Here is a 25,637-nt window from a genome sequence, read left to right as displayed (position 1 = left end):
TTCTGTGGGGACACTGATTATATAATTGCTGCTCCCCTAACCTTAGGCCTAAGCAGGGTTACTCTGATATTGGTTGTAGGGCTATGTTGATATTTTCCTTCTACACCCTCTACCCCACTTTTTATTACTCTAAGTCCGCTAGAGTAGTCATGTCAGTCTAGAATTGGAACAGTATATTACAATCTGCCATCGCTGAAGAGCTAATCTTGAGCATTTGCGGTAGCAATATAGAAATGAATGCTAATCCCTGATGAGTTTACTCCATTGCAGCCACTTTCAGATAGGGAAGTGATTTTAAGCAAAAAAAGTTGGAAAATATAAGCAACATTGTTTCACAGAACTTTGAGCCTCACAGGCTAGAATGCTTAGTCTGAGCTTCATTCCACTAGATTTAGCTCAGTTATTCCTCTAATGAAACCACAATTTATTTATTTTGACTGAAATCAGGAGGAGATGAAATAATTGGGTGACAAAGGGCACAGAATGAAGAGAAAGAAATGCTGCAAATGCCTCCACAGGCAAGTGAGTGCTAGGTGAAATGTATCAAGATGTCCTGCGCCGCAGCAGAGAGCAAGGGAAAAGCCCCTAAAAACCTTTCTCTGCTGATCTGAACTGTAACCCCAAGCTCGACAACCACTTTAAAGCTGAGTTCATGAGGAAGATACAGCTTGCTCATTCCCACTAGTCCTTCAGACTACAGGTATATTCCAAAAACTATCTAATCTCCAGTGGCTAATTTATACTGCCTCAAAGCAATTCAGAGAAAAAAGAATAAACAGAATACAGCTGACTAATTTATGCATCAGAGAGAAGTTGTTTCATGACCTCTAAAGGTCATGATAATTTGATTATAATAATCTTAAAGCAGAACCATTCCTATTAGTCATAGGAAAATATTCTTTTAAGATGAAGGGAGAAGAGGAATTGCTAAGTTAACAAATTCCAGGGTGGAAGCGAACAGTTTAAATTTGATTTGCTCTGAATCTGAATTAAAGGCCCAGATGAGTTCTATGTCCACTGCCTTTTGTATTAGCTGTTCCAACACTTATTTACAATAAATTGCATTTTACAAGGTGAACTCATCTACTATCAACTGCTGGTTGTTAGGTAATATTATTCCATTGTCAGATGTGCTGGGGAGTCCCAGTGTAATATCTTGTCCAGCAGTTACGTGTGCTGCTTAATTTTCTCTTCAGCAAATTCATAAGATGAGTTCTTTAAGCCTGGTTTAAATCTCCTTGCCAGTCCTTCAAAACACTTTTGTGGCTCTCCCACAATCTGTTAATAGAACTTCAAAATCTTTCTTGAACAAGAGGCAGAATATCCTAAAGAGACCTCATCAGTGCAACTCGTCCCAACTCACACCACGCTCATCTCCCTGCTTCTGCTCACCGCTCCCCATTCCAGTCATCACAGGATCACATTAGCCTTCTTTCCCAGACCGCTCACTTTGAGGTGGTTTTGGCTTTTAAAGCTTTCATTCTTGTTTCATTTGAAAATGAATTTTCTTATCCTATATTCTGAAGTCCCAACTGTTGTATCTTGCATTTGACTACATTCAAATATAGTGTTTTCAACTCGAATTTTTAAACCAGACTATCCAGCTTGCCTTGAAATAGCAACCTTGTTAACCTTGTTCTTTTTTTATGTCATCTCCAAACTTTACTACCAAACACCTTACAGTATTGTTTGCATAACTGACAAAAATACTTATTACACCAAATAAATAACTTATTCATAGAGGGTCCTTGCTAGAAATAATACCACTCAGCTACATCTCCCCATTAGTAGTATTTTAAAATCTATCAGACCAGGTTGTAGTCCACCTAATATATTCTCTATTACTTCCAAATAAAGTAATTGTTTAATGAATGCATGATATTTAGTGCCTTAAAAACCCCCACAACTATGCTTCTACATTTGCCTTTTAAAATACATCTATGATCTTGTCAAAAAAAGGAATAATTTGACAAGATGTATCTTTGTGCTGATTACCACGACTACCACTTTAGCCTCTAATTTTTTTGTTGCTCAAGTCCAAAAATCTTCACTATTTTACTTGGAATTGACATCCATGTAACTAATCAATAGTTCTTCAAAATGTCATTTCTAGTGTTTATATATCTGGAGTAAGATTGGCAGTCCTCCAGTGTTCTGAATGTCACATTTTCTGAGGCTTGCTGCTAGTTGTGCTAACAATAAGGAATATTACTATTGTTCATCAAGCCTTCACTGATTAATCTCATTTATTTCAACTTTTGATATACAGTATTAAAATGGAGTCCATGCCTTATAGGTCAATGGTCAACAGACAGCATTTAGAATACCAAAGATAAAATTATGTATTTTTTCTCTCCTTTTCTTCTCACTCGTGCTAACTATGTGTTGCTTATCTTTCTTTCTTCTGCTATTCCATTAAAATGCAATCTACCCTTAACAGTCACAAGGACTACTGTTAGTGCTGTGAATACCGAGTGTGTATTCACGTTTACCATACCATACCATTACATGTTGGACCATACTGAAAATTCTCACAAAATACTTTGAGGCTCTCAAACCTTTTTTTTTTTTTTTTTAATATAATTTGAGCATATATCTTTGTAGAGACAAACTTTTGGGGGTCACATCAGTGCCTACGCTCACTGCATGCCACTCCATTAGGAATGGTATAACTGCCTTAAGTGAAATGTTTCTTAAGATGACAATAGTAGGAAAGTATTTTCTGTACTTTTAGCAATTTTTAACTGAGATTTGAAACGGGAGCAGCAGCAGGCCTACGGAAGTCATAACATGGCTAAGACATGACTTGATCATTTGGAGTTAAATGATTCTTTACTCTCCCCACTGTATTTGTGTTGCTATTTTGTTAATATTTTGAATTTTTAAAATTTTCATTACAAATAATTTTTGAACAGAAGAGTTCTTTTCTTATCTGTCTAACTTTGAGAAAAAAATCTGCAAAGGTATTGTTCTGGACACATTACAAACCCTTGAAAGCTAAATGTTTTGGACATTGCCACCATAAGCAGTAGATGGTGAAGTTTGTCAATGCAACTGAGTTATAATTGAAGCGGTTTTGGGTGCATCTCAGGAGCTGCAGAAAAGCACCAAGTTTGGGTTTTTTTTATTTCCTCAAGTCCAACACATATACCAGGGGGTACTTTGCATGCTTTGTATTCAACAGGAGCCTGAAGTCTTAGAATCACCAGTTTCTTTGGCTAGGAATAGCCACTAGAATACATTAAGCTTATGGAACATTTCCAAGATTCCTTCAGCATGCTCCTGCGAATAGCCTCCTCTTATTCCCAAACATTTTTGCAGACTATCTGATATAAATATATAACTATTAGAGAAAGAGGATTCACACAATCTCTGGATGAATGGTGAATAATAGACAACTTAATGCAGGTTTTTGTGGCGCTGAGAATTCATCATTTATATAGGTTGGGATCTCTTGTGTACAGAGACAAGGAGTTCTGCATAACTATTGTTTGCCGAGAGCTATTGATCTCAATTTTGTATTGAACAGAAACAGGAGGGAGTTGGAATAATTATAGACATATAATGTGACAATCTCCCAAAGGATCTTAAGCTTGTAAAAATAACTAGAAAAATAATTACCAAAGATGGTTTAGATAATTTTCAACCAAAATCCTACAAGAAAAGTGCAGAACAAATGATTAAATTTGTGCAAGAAAACAAAATAAAGATCTTTAGAAAGATAATAAAGCCTTTAGTCTAAAACATTATTGGGCCTATTGAAACACTTACCAATGGGGAAAAATTATTTTCCCCAAATAAAACAGTTTTTTTGAAAAACAGAATAAATAGCTGAATAAAATGCAATCTATAATATAGTAGAAAAATTTAGCATTTAAACCTTAGAGCTGTATTGGTTTTGGTAAATTAAAATTCCTGAGTTTATTATTAAAAAATAGCATTGCATAAAACTATGTATGACTTTTTCTGTATGTGTGTGGCTCACTTTTCATATGTGTTTTGAAGGCTTTGCTATTGAAGTGTTAACTGCTTCTTGAGGTATTCCTAGTGCGCACCTGGGTGAAGCTGCCTACTGTTACTGCTGCATTTAGCTTTCCGGGTTGCATTTGCAGGCTGAAGTCTGAAGCCATAACAAGCATTTTTTTTTTTTTTTTTTTTGGCAGAAAAGAGCACAATGATTTTCAGTGATGAAAGTGAATGAAATATGCTTACTTGCTTACATCAACAATTCTTTTAAACAGTACAGCTGGGCACCTACGATGTTTGGGAGCAGACATTCCAAACTGAGCAAATTATTCCTTTTCTACAACGCATTACCAAATAATAAGCTTTTGCAATTTTTTTTTCTTTCTTTTCTTCTTCATGTGATAGGTACTCACGTCCAGATAGGTATTTCTCTGTCACTCTATGCTTACACGTTACAGTTCAGGATTACAAAGGCTGATTTCCCTGCAGATGCTGCAGTATAGGAACACAAAAACTGAGGAAACATTTCTACGACCTTACCTCTTGGAGTTTCCTTGCCTGTACCCAGCTGATTTGGAGATAAAACCTGTCTAAGCTATATCCCAATAACACAGGAGATACGCTGGGAATGGGAACTCTTTTGATCATGAGAAATAAGAACTGATCAGAAACACAGAAATTTTGTGCAGCTGCAATAAAGGCCTATGTGTGTGCTTCTGTAAAGGAGAGATTCTAGAGAAAAGCATGTATGCATGCTGTGTTATTTACCATAATAACCTCTTCATCCTTCAAATGTGCCTGGTATCTATATTTCTATTTTCAAGAAGATTGAAGCATTATATATTCCAGTAATTTGAAAATCAAAGCAAAGGAAGTTTCAGAAGATCTTAGCCTATTGTTATTCAAAATCTCAGTCAGCAAATATAAAGTAACTGGGTTGATGGACCATCTTGCCCAAAGTTGTTTTCTCTAACCATTTTGATGTATAAATATCAGTGGAATTTAAAAAACATATTTGAGTGTTGGAATGAAGCCCAGGCCTTATTTTACAAATTGCCACCTTTTAAAGAATTCAAAACTCTTTTTTTCCAGCACTCTGTAGATGTTGATTGCCTTTCAGTGCTCTGTCTAAATGGTTACAACTAAATAAGATTCATTCCCCTCACTTTCCATTTATGGTGCTCAGATGCTATCCAGAATGCTTAATTTTAAAATTGACTACGCAGTCAAGAGCTTCAAACATGGAGAATACTTTCAGTTATCTATGTTTCCATCATTGCATTGAAGTTGTCTTTAATACTCAGTATCTAAGCTAGTTTTGCTTAAATTTGCTGATAAGTGTCTGAAATATCAACCCTAGAGCTCATATTTGCTTCTGTGGCCTATTCAATGCACTTTCAGCGTTCAGTTGGGGTTTTTTTCTTCAGTTGATCACCTCCCGTTAGTCACATTTTGAAAGAAGCCGTACTTGGATCAGCTTGGAATTCCTCCTGGCCTATTCCTTAACACAAATATGAATTTGTCAAGATCCCTTTGGACCACACTTATTACAAAGTATATGTTCATATTTGTGATGCTTTTAGGTTATTTAGAATAGATTATTGATACATAGACTCGAATACCTCTCTGTAAAAGGGTCTGAATGCTACAGAAAGGGTTGTAATGTCAATGAAGAGTATCTGGTATCCTGAACTGAAAAGTGAAATCATAGTGAGCTGAGTGGCTGTGTCTTAATTTTTCTGAACTGTGCTTACCCAGTTCCTACCGAGACTGGCATCTGTAGGTCTTGCATTTGGGAATTTGATGAGTGGATGGTGACTAGGCAGCTCTGATTTAACAGAAGCAATAAGATACCAACAGGGAAAAGATTTAGAACAGTATAAGTGGAGTACCTGTTTGGCTAAAATTTATTGTCTTAAGATGCTCTAAGTTCCTATATAATGAACAGGAGGAAGTTGATCAGTTTCAAAACCTACCACCCAACTTAGAAGACAGTCCCCCTTTTTTGCAGCCAGCGCTCCCATAGTCCTGACAAGCTCCAGGAACAGTTCACCGAGTTAACTTTGGTGGGACCTGTAGGCAGCCTGTCCAAGAGACTTCAGACTCATTTGTTCTGACCTGGTACCACAACTGCCATCCAGTTAGGAGCCCCCACACTGACCACTTCCAATCCCCCCTTTTTTTTTCTCATTATAATCTGCTGTCTAATTAAAACAACCAACTCATTCATAGACCAGCCTACTACAAGTAAAACATATAGTATTCAGAAACTATTGTAGACATGCTTTGTGTTTGTCATGATTGGATCACATTTTTTCTTCTATCTCTACTTTTTCCAGAATATTTTTATTTCTCTCTTTCTCTGCATGCTTCAGATCATCCACTTCCCTCACCTCTTTTTTTCTTCCATTTTATCCTTTCTTTTTAGTTACAAAATTCCCCCTCATCCACCCACATCTTAACATTTAGCACTTTGTTACTAGTTATGAAGCCTTCAAAAAACTAGTGACTGTGCTTGGGATTCTGGAATGAATGGGATGGAGCAAGTATAACTGTGGACAGAAAAAACTCAAATGTGTCATGTACTAATTCTTACCTGAGAGGAAAACACATACAAATAAAATCATACATGTTCTATTTATAATATGCAGGGTAGTGTATATATTTTCTTTCTTCAAGAGAATGCCACCTTTGCTTAACCTATTAATTCCCCCTTTTTCCCCCCTGCAAAATCATAAAACTTTCTGCCCTATGGAGAAGGGAACACAGACTTGTCGGAGGCCTTTCCAAGTAATATTTTGCCTCTCCTGCTATTCAGTATGCATCAACTCTGGCTTGTCTTCCCATCCAGAGATTCATTCTTTCTCCTCCTGAGGAGATTAACATGAAATTTGATAGCTTTCAAAAATGGTTTGAAACCTCAGATAAGAAATAAGAGCAGTTGGGACCAATTGTTGAGAACAGTGAAATCTGTCACACTGCATATAGCCCAGTATGCTCTAACAGTTGTTTCACTCTGAACTGGGTAATGCGAGAGTCGGTAAAGAAATGTTACGTAACCTGCCTTGAAGCCCATATTATCTGAGTTTCAGAGAATTTGAACAAAACACAAAGAAAACTGTATTTGTTGCATAGAAAAAGAATGAGTTGGTTCTGCTTATCTTCTAAAGTAAGCTCCTCTAGGCAGGGACTGTATCTCTGTACTTTTTACAATATCAAGCGTGCTGCAAGCACTTAACAATTAATAATGAATAGTAAGTAAATGCAAAACTTGTGAGAGGTGCCAGACTGACATCTCTGGAGAATTCTCCTGTCTATTTATATAGAGAACAGGCAGAGCAGCAATGCAGGCTTGTTTACACTGCCCCACAAATCACTAATGCATTTCACATAGGCTGCTGAACGACTGTCAAATGGTAACTGCTCACAATCACTAAAATCCTGGAGAGATTTAAACTGCTGGCTTCATATTCTAAAGCTAGAAGTAGGGGTTGTATCTCATTATCAATCATCAGAATGAAGCAGCATCCTTTATTTTTAATTGGAATAACACTACTCCAGTAAAAAAAAAGTTTTGTTAGGTACACCAAAAAATATCACAAGTAGGATAAGAGGAACCACTATTTGCCAGATATTTGTTTATGTGCCACAAGAAGTGAGTTAAAAGTAACTTGTTTGCATTTTAGCTGTATAATGTTATTTTATTTAGCATGTCTTTTCATTTTCTGCAATGCTGAAGGACACAGGCATAGTATAACTGGCGGTAGGTAAAATTCTTAGGTAATATCTAATCATCCTCTTTGAATTTCCCTTTTAAAACACCGGTATGAAAAGCTTTTTAAAGAAAACCTGAACAAAGCAGAAGAATACTTCATTCAGTATTGGACTTACCAGTAATTCTTTGGATGGCAGAGTCAGGAGACAGAAGGAACTTCTTCATGCTCTGCAGAATTAAAAAAAAAAAAAAAAAAAGAAAAAAAAAAAAGATTTCATCTGAAATTACTTCTCTGTGTCTACGTCATTCCACAGAACAACAGGTTCACCTTCACATCAGCTGCTTTGTAATTATTAAAGCAGCTGCAAATCAGGCTTATCTCTATTACAGCCACCAAAATCAAAACACTGTCTTTCTCATTAACCAAATAATGGAAAAAATGGGAGTAGTAGGGTAGCATTCTGTAAAGGTACCCATCTGTTTTTGCACTGAGCCTAGGACAGGGCTGGTGTTGAGGCACTGTAAATAACATCGATCTGACTGAAACGAACTCCTGCAGACCTACTCCCACATGTCTGTATACTCTGAGTGTAATGGGTTCGGGCACAGAATGGCACAAAGGCATTTAGGTCTAACTGTGTCACCAAATGTTGAAGGCACTTGGCTTGTTAGACACTGGCTTTTAGGAAAAGATGTTGATCTTCTTGCTACCCCCCTCCCCCCCAGCTGTGACTTCTAGAGAACAAGCCCTTTTTTATGACACGGAAGTCTTTGACTCAGGCCTTCTGAACCCTGCATGCCTCCCTCCTCATATGGCAGGTAGAAATGAACTCCTCTACAGTTGATTTGCTATGTTGGTTTTTAATTGTCAATAAAATAAGGCTCAAAGTAACGTCTGTCTGCTTTGTTTACATGCTGATAACTTCACACTTTGCTCAATAATCATGTAGCAATCGCAGTACTGAATGAATTCACCCACTACACCAGCCATCAGCCTGCAGGTTTTTTTGCTGCCATTCTTGGCTATTCCTCAAGTTACCATGCACTAACATTTCATTTGATGGTATGTGTAATCAGTCCTCTAATTTTGCTCTGAAAAATGTCATCAGAATGCAACTAATAGGCACATGTCTTCCATTCACCTCAAAATAATAAATTCACAGGCAATATTCTGTTTTTGTTGTGCTCTCCTTTACTCCCCAAAATATTGTGACAGTGAATATTATCTTTTTTTTTTTTTTTAATATTGAAGTTCATTATTCGATCGGTTTACATTCCACACTTGGAACAAAACCTGCAAAAGCTAAAGAGTCACTACCAATCTCTGTTCCTACAAATGTAATCAATAGCACTAGCAGGTTTTTTGTTATTTGTTACAATAACATAGACACTTTCCTGAATCCATAGAGTGAAGAAGACATCATTTTAGCCAGTTCATACCTCTGGACATCATCGTGTTAATTTATGCTCATGAGCCTCTAAGGAACCAGGAATTTATTGAATTTCTCAATATTCTCTTAAAAGGCATCAGCACAATCAGTGGATTTCTGCGAGCACCAGCTGCAAAAGGCTGCTGGCCTAACACCACCTGCAAACTGCTGCAGAGCATGGCTGCCTGCTCCAGAAATTTAACCCCCTACTCAGCAAGCATGCTGCAGAATTAATCCAGTCTCTCTCCATTTTAGCCCCCCAAATCTTGGTGCATTTACTGAGCCTGGCATCCAAGTGAGTTATTTTTTTCCATTTTATTAGCATTGTGGAGAGGCAGGTAAGATCTAATTTTAAAGTCTTCAGTCTAGTTTTTTTGCCATACTCAGGAATCTTGGCAAAGAGCCCAAAGATGAGAGAGGGTGATTCTATTCATTCGTAGGGGAGTACTGCTTTGATGAAATTCTTTAAAGCTAAGAAAATATATTTTTATTCTCTTATTAGTTTAAGAGGCATATGTAATTATGAGATATATGTATGAATTAGGCTAATCAGTTATTTTCAGGTGTACAGCTTAGTCATATTGGAAACAATGCTTATTCAAAGAAGCGAATTTATGCATGTTCTTTATCAGAAGGTTTATTGCTGGTAAAAGCTGAATTTCTTAAATTTAATGATTGATAAAGATTTGGAGGGAGGGAGAATTTCTCACAGTTGCTCACAAACGTGAGGTAAGTCTATCAGGTTGACTTAAAAAAATCACCATCTGGGAGTCCTTGCATTCAGCTTAGGTACAATCTGCTTCCTGATGGCATGACTCAGGTTGGTAGGTTGAGGCAGCCAAAAGTGATAAAAAGCCATTAGAGGTGGGGTGGCAAGATGCTAAAAAGAAAAATGCCTCATGGGACATTACATCTTAATATTATTATCTGTCCTGTCAGACATTAAGAAGTGATTAAAAAAATACAAATCCCTAATTTTGACTCTAAATACCTTAAGAACAATTAGTGTAGAAATTTAAAAAAAAAAATAATTAAAAAAATCGACTGTGTGGTAATAAACATGTACACAACCTATTTAATAAAAAAGTCACGGAGACATTTTGCTTCATAAAAAGGTCTCTGGAATTCAAAGACTTATCTTTAATTGAATAAAAACTCCTTAAAAAAATCTCTTCTGATCCCGGAAAACATGGCTATGGCAAAGATAGTTATGCGTGACGCACTTCGAAGTTATGCAAATCCTAAAGAGGAAATAATATTAATCCCCAGATTCTACATATTCTTCACGAATCATTTCTTATGCACACTCAAAATTCAGAAAGAAACCCAACCTAACACATTTTTTTTAAATGAGTCTAAAAATTCACAGATCTTCATGGAATAAATAATACAGGGAGATGCAACCAAAAGATGAAAGTCAAGTTGAAAATGAAATTAAATTCACTGAATGGATGACATCTCACCCCTGACCCTGGTTTTTATACAACAACCATGTACCAAAGTTGTCACATCAGTTGTCTCATGGTAGTTGCTCCCAGATATTTTGTAGCTGAGCAACGATCGGTTCTCCTCCTACCTCACCAGGTCACTGCCCCTGCCTTAACCCACCCACCCTGCTGCCATCTCGCTGCCCCCCTGCCAAGGTACCTTGACATGTCAGCCAAAAATAGAGTTGTATATACTACAACTGAGTAACAGATGAAATCCCTCTGCCTGGAACTGAAGCAAAGTCGTCGCCTTCCAAAATGGAACTAGCCTGTGTTGGCTTTCCCTAGCTCTATGCCCATCTAAACATTCAATGTTAAAAAACTGTGGTTTTGGAAATGGGAATAACCAGAATGAGCACACCTTAAGAGGTGGCCCTGTATATTATTTATGGACTGCATTGTAGTCATACTTTTGTCTAATTATTTGTGGCAAGATTGGTAAGGAGAGGTAACTCCCCAGAAGGGCTATAAAGGATCCAGGTTTAAAAATCATCACTCAGAAGTAAGTGAAGTTGATCGGCTACACACCTTTTATTTCTCTTACAGGTAGACAAAATGACTGGATGATAAATCAGTAGCTACACATGCAGCAGTCTGCTTTGGAGGTGACAAATATAGGGATTACTGTTACTAAGATGCTAAAAGAACAAGAAAGCAGTTTTCTGGCTAGACAAAACTTTGAAGAAAATAATTCCTGTACTGAACACAAAATGTTTGAAAGACACAATTAAGAAATTTTGCATCATTGCATTTGAGGCTATAAAACTAGCTGCAGCAGAAGGCACGGAAAATAAAGCTACTAAGCAAAAGCTGCTCCTGAGTTTATTTTAATTATTGTGATTAAACTTAGAGAAGAACATCAGAGTTGCTGTGAGGGGACATATCTATACTGCTGACATAGCTTATAGCAATGCAGTACCAGAAAACAGTGTTTTTTAAATAATCTTAAGAGAACAGAAAGTTACATAATAAACTGAAACTTGAAATATTAGGTGTCCACAGACAAGCTGTTCATTAGTCATAAAGCACGAAAGTTCTGAAACAATGGTGTTGAGTTTCCAAGTTGCTGTAAATATCTTCTTGGGTTTTTGTTTGGTTATTTTTTGTGGTTTGGTTTTGGTTTTTGTTTTGGTGTTGTTTTCTTTTTTCTTTTTTTTTTTTTTAATGAGCATCAATTTATAACGTAGAAATTATGGTAGAGATAAATAATTCAGAAAAATATAACAACACACCATATTAGTTGATGTTTAATCTACTTGTAGATGTTTAATCTACAAGTCAGCAAGCATTTGCATAGAGGCAAAGGTAGCATGGGGCTGGATTTTGAGTAGTATGCAGCAGTCATGCTCCTGGGAATCACAGGATCATCAGAGGAAGGTGAGACAGGTTAACCAGGGATACCTAACTTCTGGCCTCTGCTAAGCTGTGGACTCAGTGGGAGCTGCTGCTTCACATCTTGGCAAAATCCTGTTGATGAGCAGCCCCTCACTGCTTTCAGAGGCAGCACCTTCTGGAGCCCACTGAGTTTCTCCTAGTGGATTTAACTGGCAACTGGGCACTATTTAAAATAAAAGAGCTCAGAATAAATTAATCATATACCAATTTCAAACCAACTAGCATTTTGAGAATTTTGATGAGTATTATCTTTGTTGATATGAAAAATGACTATTTCAGCAAAATGAGTTTAATACACAAAGTGAAGTTCAATGGAGATAAAAATGGAATTTTCATCTGTATTACAAAAGTGAAAAGCTACCAATTTTAGTTAACAAATTTCTTGGTTTTAAGAACAGAATATGTCAAAGGTATGGAGTATTGTAAAATGAACATACACAGGTTTGGGTTTGACCTACATTGCCATTTTGACAAAAGATACCACGGAGTCTGAATCCTGATTTTTAATTCTCTTAATATAGATGCTTTCTTGTTTACTTTGTAATTTTCTTTCTCTTCTACAATGGAAGGAAAACATTAAGGCTTTGGCTTGAGGGACCACCAAGAGATATCCAAAGCCATAATTTCACAGATACCAAATTTGTACACAAGGGCATTGCTTGCTGCTGTTCACCTCCCTTCTGTCTACCATAAGCATTTCTATGGCCGTATAGTGAATTGAATAGGAAAATTATCTGAGTTTTTAGTTCTCCAATCTAGTCTGTTTTAGGGCAACACAAATGGTTGTGCTAACCTAGGGGAAAGGGAAGGGCACAGCCTCTTTCACTTACATTGTCAGCTTATGGCAGTTAAATATGTTTGTGAAACTATGGCCTAATTTAGACCTTCTACTTGACAATTAGTAAGGATGAGACACTTTCAGAGATGTCAGCTGTCAGAAGTGCTACTGAAACAAAAATCACAGTGAGTCACCAGCACCAGATCTTACTCACCAAAGAGTTCTCAAGAATTTTAAGGAGGGAAAGAGAAAGCCAGAGATACATAAAATATACCACCTTAAATGAAATGATGATTGTATGATAACCAGCTTTATAAAAGTTATGACTGTCAGTATTACTCATACTATATTCACACTGAATCAGGAGATTCAAGATTAATGCATTACATTTCAAGGAAGGAAACTGGAATACTGGAAAATAATTTGATGTAAGTCTATAAAATAAGAGAATAATTTTGCATTGATAATATGCAAAGAATGACATTTTCTTCCTAAGTCACTCAACTTCAGGAAAATTCGCTTATTTGCTAAGATTTGACCTGAACTTCTCTGTGTTCCATTCACTGTCTAGCAGCTGTGTTAATAAGTCTCTTATATAAACCCTGAACATGAAAAATACCTAACAGCACTATAACAAACTCTTTCCAAAAACACTTTGACAAGACTTTCCCAGAATGCCTTTCACACCCATGTTGTGAAGGAACTGATAAACTGACAGTGTATCCTAGCAGATTTCTCAGCCACTTACAATATTCTTCAATTATATTGGAATATAAATGTCCCCATGTTTTTAATCTGCTTTGAAAGGCCAGAACAATTCTGGAGTTTCTAAAAGTACTAGGGTATTTAGCGCTGATAAAACCAATGAGGTGGCCCAACTCCTCTCCTAGGTAAGAACAACTAAGATTAGGAAAAGGCAGTGATATGGGGTGCTAACTGAAGTACACTGCGCTATCTGTGATAGTAATGATTAATCATGATGTGTCAGTGTAATTGACAGTAATAGATCTAGATTATTTTAGACAAATTTGCACTTATCCCTTAACACATAAACTGAGCAGCTGCAGCCAGAAACTCTTGAGCATGTATGTTTTATAAATACAAAGCAAGCTGTGCAACTGCTCAATAGCCCTTAACCTAAAGAATCCCCTCACTGAAATCAAGTTGAAAACTTTTCATGTTTTCAGTGGACTCATGATTTTATTACATCGTTTTTCTTAATGCTAAACTAAAGAGTGGATTGCCTATAATACTAGTCATAAGCCAGTTCAGCTGATTCAGTCTTTGACAGTCTGGAACAGAAGTTACTGCCCAGCTTCATTTTGTTCCTTTCCTTTGTGTTTATCCCTGCTCTGCCCACCTCCTTGTGAGCTTTCTGAACAGAGTTACTTCTCCTCTTCCTTTCCATCTCTTGCCTTTTTCCCTCACCTCACACCCTGATAAACAGCAAAGAGCAGAGAACTGTGATGGAGAAATCCTGCCTCGTCCACAACAGAGTTTGCCAGTTCTGCACTCAAGGCTTTCACCACAGCGTGCAGGGTGGAGGAATGACTTGTTAACTGTTGTGCTTTCACAAACAGATCTATTGAAGGGTTAAGATGCTCTGCTCTTGTTTGTGGTGTGCTGAAAGACAGAATTTTCTACCTGCTCAGTAACTACCATGACTTATCCAGTGCCTTTGCAATGAACAGGCTGGGAAGAATCAGAAAGCAATAGGTTGGTCAGCCTCTCATCCAGGGAATCAACTAAACCTTAGATTTGCTTGCTAACACATTTGGTAGCTTTCTGGCATTAAAGGTGCCTCAAGGTTTTTCACCACCCGAATGGCCAGCAGCTGGTGATCTCCAAGGAAGGTTTTCCAGATCAGTATCTCAGCTGTGCTCAGAAAGACTAGAAATTTAGATTAGGCTCTGCCAGATTCTACTTTTAAAATTTTTTTTAATATACTTAGTGCTGTATAGGTTAGCAAGATTTTAGAAAAGTCATTAGGCACCATGAGAAAACTTTTAAAGTGTTAGAGAAACTCATAGCTGAAATTACCCTGACATTTAACTATACTCTTGAAACTGTTAAGAAAATGCAGTCAAACCTAAAGAAACTCTCACAAGTTTATGAATAAACCAGATATTTTCCAAAAGTCCTTATCACTTTCATCAGATGGGACATGTTAAAAGGATAGAACCAACTTATCTATATTAAAAAAAAAAAAAGTACAAGCAGAAAGTAAGTTGGTTATCAGTCTCTAAGTATGAACTATTATCTGCTTCCACTTACAGTTAATCAGGACATTTTAAGGTAGCATTTTTGCCATATTTCGAAGTTTTTAAATATCACTCCTAGAGTGTCTTCTGTCCCCATGAGGGACAGCTGAGTACTGTGCATCTGCTTTTCGAAGCGTACATACACAAATCTATAGTTTTATGTGGAATACAATTACCTATGAAACCTAAAAGACTTCAACTTGTCTCTAATTTATTTTTCTAAAAAACAATGTCTTTTTTCTTCATGCTTTAACATTTATTCTAATTGCTGCTGAAGTCTATTTGCTAATGAGGTTACCTACCACCATTTGCTGGTGCTGTCATATGTGAAATAACTGCTACAGCTGATCCAATTACTCTTCAGCTCCACTGTTTGAACCATCTGCTGCAATAGATTGATCTGTGGTCTTCCTGCTCGAAAGGCAACTCTTCTCTCTTCCAGACTGAGAATAAAGCAGGAAGGAGAAGGAAAAGAGATGGAGACTGCATTATACTCTACTAGATCTGCCTTAAAGTCAGAAGGGAAAAGAACCTATGTCTAGAGAAACAGGTGTAGGCTCTTAGATGTGGCATTATAGGTAAACGTATTGAGCCCTTCATATCAAATGGGTGCTACATGAACTTTGAAGCTGTTAAAATTTTTTTCAACTGTTAGACATGCAACTCAAAAGTTCAGTAATTCTTTACCTGTGGAGAGGAGTAGTATCAGAATTGAGGAATATAGAGAACTTACATAATTTAATCCATTGTTTGGTTCAATTACAGTTGGCCTTCTAATATATCTTTTCACTGGACTTGATAACCTAAAACCAAAACTTGGGAACGAAGAAGGAATTTGGGCATCTGCAATAGGATTTGAGATGCAGCATGCTATGGTATACCAACTCTCACTTTCTCCAAAAACAGACTACTTATTGGGCATTTGAACAAATAGTGCTATACCTTGTTTGAATTGCTTGTTCAACCAAAGGGACATGCATGTCAAATGCATCTCACCTACACAAATAGAAACTTAAGAGGAGAAGTCTGTGAGAAAATTCATACTGAGAATGACACACCTCAGATCAAATTCTTACACAGGACCTGATGACTGCTTTTGTTTTTTTGTTTTGGGGTGTTAAAATACCTTAAAATATTTCTTTTACTGTTCTTTTGAACCTTATACCACCTATGCACATCTGCTGCCCTTGCCTTTATAGATAAAGCACTTCCATAAAAGCGAATATGAATTCTGAACTTTTAAACCTTGTTATATGAGTAGACCTGAGCCTCGTAAGAAGTTTTAATATTCACTTGTGTTCAAGCATCTCCATTTCTCCTGGGCTTTAATCAGGCAGTTGTCCTCTGAAAAATTCTATACTCTGAGATAAGGGAGAGAAATAAGAAGACAACAGATTGTATTTTAACATTTTTCCAGTTTTTACTTTTTTTCCTTTTTAGAAAAACCCAAGTTTTTACATATTCTTTTCTCTAGTTTTATTATGAATGCATAGAGATCAGGTCCTCAAAAATATCTCAATATAGTTGCTATTTGAGCTCTCTAACTAATCAAACCTTAGACCTGTCTTCCCAGGCTTCAGGGGAAACTTTTTGAAACATTCAGACATTTCCAGTACCTATGAAATCACTGTCAATGATAAAATGTAAAAGCGAGGAAACTAGGCAGGACAGTAGAACCAGGCTGTATGCATAATCTAGTGTCTAACTAATGGGATGACAACACACAAATTGTCTTAGTCTTGACCATCACCGACAGCACATGTCAAAATAAACTGCTGGTGCAAGCTGACATACTTTAATATTAAAGAAAGATTATCAAAACAAGTATTAGCAAAATGACAATGATATCTAAAAGCAATAAACACCTCTTTCCAGTATGTGGCACATAATTCTATCCCCTGAAAAGTTACTGGTAAAGATTTTGAAAAGAGCCATTGATAAAAAAAATGAAATCCATTATCTAAGAAATCTTAATTTTGAAAGAGTCCCAGTCGTCAGTTGTTGAAACAATAACAGTGACAACTGTAGATATTAGAAAAAGCACAGTACAGCTTCTGCACACTTTACCTGTCTATTTATTTTAGTAAGAGGCAGTTCTAAAATACTGCCTTGGAAAGCTGGGTCTCATGTACTTGAAGTAATTGCTTTCATTTCTCCTCTCATATTGTCAGAGAATTGACAATAAATCAAGAAAGTACACTGAAATCAAGCTATTAGAGATGCTGTATTTTATGCAGTAAACCTATGGATTTTAATGATTTATAATCTTGCAGAAATCCACACTTTATATACACGAACAGAAAGCTTTCAAGTGGGGTTATTTTTTTGCATTACAGTAATGTTGGTAAGCTAAAACCAATACATTCTCCCAATATTTAGCAGTTCTCAATGAAATTTGTTTTTAAATTTCTATTAGTTACTCACAGAATAGGCACAGTATTATTGTTAATTAATCTGGGTTATCATGCCAATGACACGGCAATCTAACCTTGATAGTCCAGGTGCAGTCTAATTTATTCTTGACTAATTGCCAAGGGACTTGATAGCAGTTAGAAGGGCTTATTTACATGCTTTTCATACAGAAAGATCCATTAAATATTATTAATGCTTGTGCTATTTCACTAAAATTATGCCATTTCCAATAGCTGGCTTTTCCAGCATGCCAATTGCTGTCTTCCAACAATTCCAACTATGAACAGAAAAAGCAATATATTGATAATCTATAGACATTAATAATCACACAAAATATTAAACAAATGAATTATAGTGATATATATGTCACTATAGTGATATATATTTTTTTTTTCTGCACCCAAGGTTAAACATAACTGCCCTGGTGGCAGTGGGGCAGTTCCTCTCCTGCCCCACTGTAAGCAAGCACCTGCATGGTGCCTAGTTGCTGGCTGGGCTTAAACCACGACAGTGACTTATGTTTAACCTTAGGTGCAGAAAAACATGCCACAAAAAGGGGGTTGAGAGTAACTTTTTGTAATTAGAGAGACATTTATATTCATTATTTGACTCTGAAGTCCTTCCTGTCCATTCCTCTACATGCATGGCTTCCTTCCAGGGCCTTGAACCCCACAATACAACATTTTTATATATAAATAACATTCCAGAGACTTCTATATGCTCTTGCATACACATCTAACAAGATCCTCTTAAATTCATTTTTTAAAGTCTTCTCCCCCCATGATTTACCTTGAGCTTATAAATCTTACTTATCTTTAGTGAAATAATAATGCTAAATCTGTAACCTCTTCTATATGTTTTACATCAAAGATGAGCAGTAATGGCATATGTTGCGAGTCTTTGGCACAGCCGTCTTGAGAAAAATTAACGTCCTTCCCCAATATTGTACTTTTGAAGGCATACCTTGTACTCTTCCTTAGACAAGGCAATAAGGAAGCAACCCTTTTACCATAAGGTAAAGACTGAGAGTCATTTTATTTAGACTACAGAGCTAGAAGAGAGAAAGCAGAAGTATTTCTCTTTCAGGAAGTCTGTAACTGGAAAACGGTTAAGTCAGTATGGGTTTGATTTAAATTCTACGGAAAGCTGTTGTACAAGGCCTATTGTTTTCGGTAGTTTTCAATCTGGATCTAATGTTAGAAGTGGATATACTGAGAAATTAGTTTTCTTTTCTAGGTGTAATTGAAAAGGTATGGCTATTGCTGTTGCCGACATGGCATACTATGGGTACTACTTACCTGTTCTTCCTTGAGACTTCCACAAATATACCTCCATAAGAACAACGGCAAAAATGGAGTCAGAGCTTGTAGACTAAATGTAGCTCTGAAGAATGTATTTTTTTTTTTACACTGTCTATATGGGGGGATACTGAGGAAACCTTTCAGATTCAGTTTCTTTGACTTAACAGCCCAGAAATTTTTAAAAGCTAAGAAATTGCACAACAGAGTTTTTTGGACATTACTATTGACAAGGCTAGGAAGGCCTGCAAACTCAACCTTTCCCTGTCCTTCAGAGAGGAAAAACTATTTTGTTTTACCTCATGATGAATTTTTGAAAGGAGTTCATTCATACCACTTCAGTCTGAACTGTCATGTGAAATCTTCATGTCATGCAAAGGAATTGATAGTGGAACAGGGAAAGAAAGCTGGCGTGCAAGTAGGTACCATGTAATATGGAAAAGTTGAGCCTGCATGCCCTCCTATTACACCCTTTCCCCTTTTCTTTTTCTTAAGAAAACTGAGGAGATTTTTAGACTCTAAAATTATTAAAGAAGTTTATATAATAATAGACATGAATAAATAGGGTACATACACATAAATACGTTTTAGATATTAACAGATGTGTAAAGTATTTTTGGATCCTAGGTTTTAGTATGAAGTTTTCTCTCTGATCACAGAAGCAAAACAGATTCACTTGTGCCAAGACAACCATTTCTAATCGTACCCTGCTGCAAATTTTTCTCACTTTCATGTTCTTTGGTACAATATTTTAGTTTTAGAGTGCATCAACTTCCAATTAACTTCTGCAAAAGATTTTATATTAATAACCTTTCAGTAATATCTGCACTGTAATTTCCTTTCCCGCCATCAGTTCTTCTATGTACCTTTTGAAATTTCCTGTGTTTGAAGCTCTCCTTATATGGGGTAGAATTAAATTGTGAAATAAAGGTTTTAATCCTAAAACACAAGTAGAAAAGTCACGTTAACATTTTATTATGTTTTCTCTGTATCTGCCACTGGTTACCATCCTTTCAACAAAAACATTCTCACTTCCATGTTCTTTTAATTTTCATACAAAAGTAATGAAATTCTAAAAGATTGTTGCAACATGGCAGGTAAATGAAATTTCAAGTAAATGCTTTTCAAATAAATGAGAGAGCAAGAGCAGTAAAGCTGGTGAGTTCACAGTGCTCTTGAGTATCACTCCCAAAATATTTTTTTTCTTGGATGTACATGCACCTCCAGACAGAGGCTACCAGGAGCCAGCATTTATCTGCCCACCTATTTGTTACCACATAAATCACATCCAGTTTCCAATCTTACACAAAGTGTCAGCAGCTGTTTTCCATCTATATAAATAAATATACTAGTATTTGCAGCAATGCTGCATGAACCTTTATACATCACATTTAACGGCCATCAAGAAGTTAAGACGAGAAGGGTTACAGGGATTCACAATGCCTATTATTAGAGAGAGCATTTTACCTTTTTGCTTGCCTGAGACCATGAACATCGCTGGCATAGTCCAGTTTGCCTTATGTAGTGGATGCAGATGCAGTTTTTACTGAACATTATATACAGATATTTATGCAAGTATTGCTGCAGAATATGGGCATAAAGCTACTGTATAGTTTGGCAATCAGAGAGTGCCACATGACAGGGGTTGCTATGGTATCTGCAAGCATGACATTTTTATAAAGCAATACAGCATGTAATTCTCTGACCATTTTTGAACATGAATGTTACAGATACTTACTACTTTGAAAATGAAAACAGCTTATTACATTCTGTTTCAGATATACATTTTCTGAAAAACATTGTGGGGTTTTTTAATCAGCTGTCAGATTCTACACAGATTATTATCAAGATTGCTGTTAATATAACATGCTTTTAAGACAATAGAAAATGCAAGTGCAGAGCATGTCTGGCACTGCTGGTTTTGATTGTTGTAAATTGTTTATGAAGTGTCATTCCTTATATTCATCAAAAGCTTTTCTTGCAGCAGAGATCATGTGTGCTTCAGCATGCAATTTTCCCCTTCTGGAGGGATGACAATGTGCCGCAGTTTACTTTGCTTGGGTTATACTGCAGTCCCTGCAGTATCATCGTCTTTTTTTTTTTTTTTTTTTTTTTTTAAAAAGGCAAGCACTAGGATATGTCTGTTTCACTGTGCAACAGCTCCCACTGATCAGCAAGGAAAAATAAAATATGCTAAGTAACAGAGACTGCATGCTGTATCACAGACAAAACCTAGGTGTGCTCAGAGGAAGAGATGGGTACCATCCCCCACTGAAAATGATGTTGCTAATGCAGAGGTTTGTGAGCCATTAAATATTCCTACACTGCAGATATTTCAGATTATTTCTCCTAATGCATTATAAAGCTAGATAAGCCTTTCTGAATACTGTAAGAACAAGTACCGTAAGAATTTTCTATGTCCAAAAAAACCATTGCATTTTTAATATTACTTCATGTTATTTATGACTGTTTGCCATGAAAATTAGATACTTTCATATGTGATTCTTTTAGAAGGTTGGGGCTCTTTCATCGGTGCACCATGGGATTAAATGAATAATGCCTATTAATAAAAGTAAAGCTAAAGCTATCTGTGGAATTCCCCAGTGCATCAACACCCTTCAACTATATTTTAGTAAGCTCAGATAAATGTGGCAGTTCTTAACCAATGTGGTGTCAGGTCTGGATACAGGGCCACATGCCCTACAGGGTACAGAACCTAAATCCAAAACCTGCTGGTCCAGTCACAGAAGCATTACCAACAAAGCTATCTTTACACAACAAGCCGAATTATCATATTGTAGCTTCATTAGTTCACTAGAACAAAACAAGTATAAAATCTATAAATTCTCTGGAAAACTATAAGCTGTCCCCTCTGCCTGTGACTGCAATTTGTATTTTCTTGATCCCTTCTGCTGCTGAAGACCCAGGCACAGCACCACGGTCACCTGGCAGGTGGTTCTGCCCTCTTCTGGATGCAGTCAGGCTTAGCGATTTATTATCAATCCTGTGCTGCTGACAGCCAGAGGAGAGAGACTCTTTTACTGAATCTGATGTATTTATGGTACTCAGCAACTTACATTTCTGCTTAAAAATAATACAGACAACCCCCAGAACATATTTTAGGTCTCTTTACAAACAAAAAGCAAATGAGCAATATCCTACCTCTTCCCCCTGCCATCTTTCCCTTTTATATTTTTACAATACCAGTAATTTTTTTACGCTGGATACTGGACATATCTTCTCCATAGAATTGAAACAGAGTTTTGCTGTGGAGTCGAGCAAGGCCAAGATTTAAAAAACCTCAGAACTTCTTCCCTTTTATGTCCTAATATAGGTGTTGGTTGGTTGGTTGTTTTTTTGGTGACAGGGGTGGGGGGTTGATGGCACCTTCATAAAATAAAATACACTTGCATTCCTGGGTGGGTAAGAGAGAGTAAAGAAAGCTCATTTCTGAGAATATTTTAAAGGAGCCTTTCTTATTAATTTTTCATTCTCTGTGAACTAGGACAGTAAGAGAGTGCAGTGTCCTCCTGTTCTAGGAATTTTGCTTAATGCTTTGCATACTGATATATGACTGGACTGACCCATTACGCTGAAACATCTGTCTTATATCAACATAAAGCATAAATATATTTTATACCTGCAGGTTAAGGAGGAAGACTGCAAGTCAACCGTCTTCCATCAAGGCAAGTAACTTCCGGGGGTACTGGAATAGTTTCAAAGATATATAAAAGGATATAAGTTTATTCAAATATATACACTTGAAATCTGCAAATGTACTACTCTTTTTGCAAAGGACCAAAAAGTTTAGAATTTGAGTCAACAAAAATGGAGAGTGACTTCAGTTGGATTAAGTTTCAATAAACATAACTTTAACAATGATAGAAATTTTATAGGGTAAAATGATTTTATAAATTACCTCACATACCTCTGCACACTACAAAATTTGTAGAAAATTATTACATACACATTTCATGCTTATACCACATAGAATTTTTAAGTTAACTATGTACCTGTCCAGCACTGACTTAAACCAATTTTATTCTTTAAACAGCAATTCAAGAGTATGACCAAGATTTTTTAAAGCATTTACATTATTACTTTGTGTAATTACTGTTAGCAACTAAGACAGTAAAACAATAACTACTCTGGATTAAAAAAAAAGAAATTTTAATTCAAATCAGATACAGTTACTAAAAACACACATGTTGTCCTTCAAAGCACAGCTTAGTTGAGGTTTTTTTCCTATTAGCTGTATTAGCTATACAGCAGCTACTCTTCACAACAGAAATGAGAATGGGAAAAAATGCATTAATTACCCCATGCACAGGTTCACCTGCACACACCCTGCCCCATATCCTGCCAGCTGTATGTAGTAACATCTTGCCAGGGACCATGCCTGTTAGGCTCTGTAAAGGCACCAGTTGCCTGAAGACAGCAGTGGGATGGCCATCAACAGCTCTAACACATCTTTCTCCCTTCTCTTGGCAAGCGTGGATTTCTTGAGGGGGAATGGGATTGAAGTGACTCTGTTATCCCCCTGTGGGGCTATTTCGGTGACAGATCTCAGACCACCCACCCCAGGGTGAGCAGTGTCTGCTGTATCCGCTGCTCAGCAAGAATGTGGAGACATCCTCCACTGGACTTGGCCACCAGAGGACACCACTGGAGCTGTAAAAATCTGACAAAAAGCCACATTGTTGGAATGGGATTCTTTTCTGAATTCTAGAAAAACTTCTCTGGTCAGGACAACATAGGCATTTCATCTAGATGATGACAAGTTGGTACTGATCTAAGTCATAAAACAACATGTGATCTACATGTCTAAAACACATTGCCTCATTGCTAAAGTGGTTCCCCCTTAATTTCACCATTACTTGTTAACATGTATAAACTTCATACAATAAAAACACGAAGACTAAAACAAGTACATAAAAAGGTCATCTTTATTGTTTTGGGTTGTTAGCAATGTAGTTATTTTTGGTAAAACAACTTCCTGCATGCAGTTCATCAGTACGCTATGAGCCAATAGTTTCTATAAAAGCAGGAGCCCATCTATATTCTAGTTCTTGTGTAAGAAATGCAAGGTATTCCACTGTCCATTGCACAAGTTCACTATTCATTCTGATGAAGAAAGATGTTGAACAACAAATTATATTTAAAGCGCTTCTACTGCAATATGAATCAACCAGAAAAGCAGACAGTGCGAGACTAACACTGGGGAAAAGCAATGTTTCTATGACTAAGATCACCCTGAAAATTGACAGACAGGATTATAATTTCAAAAGAAACCCTTCTATCTTGTTTCACATACAAAGACCTACCTACTGATCCAAAAAAGAACTGTACTGTCCATTTCTTTTAAAATTATTCCTTATTAAAATATGCAATTACCAATTCACATTGTATCTTAGGTTTCCCAACAGTAAAGTGTCACAGATAGACAGCAGTAAAAATTACTAGCAACATGAAGATATGTGTAGTTTCTTGTAATAAGTATAAAATGTTATAAAATAAAACTATTTTCAAAATAACAAGAATAGATCAATAGATATATATTATAAAAGTTTTTTTTCTAGCCCCAATATATTTGTCCTGTGTAGTCTGGTTATTTACTGCATATTTGCTGATTACAAAACTCAAACAAAATAAAATCTATAATGGCAGCAAACTATTGCTTACTGGTATGAGGAATGATGGTCTCATCGAATAGTTTTTTTTCTTTTTACCACTCACATGCCTTCCCATCTTAGATTTTAATAGCTGTAGGATAATAGCAGCAAGCATGCATCAGTTAAAGCTTCCCAATTATTTGCAGTATTACAGAATATATCATATTATGTGTTGAAATGTTATAAGCTACACTTACTAGGGTACATATGTGATGCAATAAATACAGTACTTAGGTCATCGTCTCTTTGTTCAAACAGGTATCACTGTGTAAAACAATTGATTAAATACCAGAGGATATTTTACTTACATATATAGTGTCAGCCTTGATGATAAAAAAAGTAATCTAAATCACAATGCAGGATAAAGGTGATTTAAGTACATCCTTTCAGTCATCTCAGTTTTCTACAGAAGATTGCATTACATACAGTGGAAACCTGACTAAAGTACCATGGGGGGGTCAAAACCACCTCTGATGGATGTATTTTGTGTTGCTGGCATGACCCATCCTTCCACAGTATGGAAACTTAAATCTGAGGTATACATTAAGGTAGTATTTGTCCCCAAAGGTATTTTGCTATCAATTTATACCTGTAGCTTTGATTATTGTCCTAAGTGGGATATACTCATATGAAATAAGAAGTCTAGAAACAGACTTTCTAATGAAGTATGGAAGCTACTCATGAAATTACAGGGTCTACAGTTAAAAAAAGAAAAAAGACTACCACTTTTTTTATTTCAGTAATTCCCTGTAGGCACAATTTGGCATTTGTAGCAGTATGTGAATTAAAGCAAATGAGATCATGAAAAAAATTGACACACATAGAACATACGTAGGAGATGAAATGTACACAGTGCATACACTTATTCCACAAAAATACAGACTTACTACGACTGGTAATTTTGCACTCCGTTAAGGGTTCCTACAGTCCAAGTTGAAATCTTGTGTCTCCTCTCCATTAGTGCCAGCTGATGATAAAAACTATGCTTCTGCAAGGTCGCTTCCCTGTTACAGACTGAGCGTTTGCTAGTGAAGGGTCATTATCTTGGTATAGGCACTGACTGTAGCAGTGGGTAAATATGTAAAAACTTGTCATTTTGGCGTAGTCTTCCAATAAGAGTGCTATTGATAGAAATGTCATCTTCTCAGGCTTGTGAACATTCACCACGGACAACCTCTTTATCTTTTACTTTTTATTTCCTTTTCTGTCTTTCCCCTTGTCTT

At 36.5% G+C, this 25,637-nt stretch overlaps 1 protein-coding gene and 1 long non-coding RNA gene across 3 annotated transcripts in view; one reads left to right on the top strand and one right to left on the bottom strand.

Moving 5' to 3' along the window:
- Positions 1-25,637, top strand: part of LOC128143710 (uncharacterized) — a 38,639-nt gene that overhangs the window by 7,701 nt on the left and 5,301 nt on the right. The gene's annotated exons all lie outside the window — the stretch shown is intronic.
- LOC128143709 (sodium channel protein type 2 subunit alpha-like) overlaps positions 23,671-25,637 on the bottom strand; it is a 48,850-nt gene continuing 46,883 nt past the window's right edge. The window contains 1 exon segment of the mRNA XM_052791236.1: positions 23,671-25,636. Within this exon segment, the coding sequence (XP_052647196.1) occupies positions 25,600-25,636 (37 nt within the window). The 3' untranslated portion in view covers positions 23,671-25,599.

Source organism: Harpia harpyja, chromosome 7 (assembly GCF_026419915.1).
Source record: "Harpia harpyja isolate bHarHar1 chromosome 7, bHarHar1 primary haplotype, whole genome shotgun sequence".
In the NCBI taxonomy this organism is placed as follows: Eukaryota; Metazoa; Chordata; class Aves; order Accipitriformes; family Accipitridae; genus Harpia; species Harpia harpyja.
Note: the sequence above shows the minus strand (reverse complement) of the source record. Positions and strands in the feature narration are given on the sequence as shown.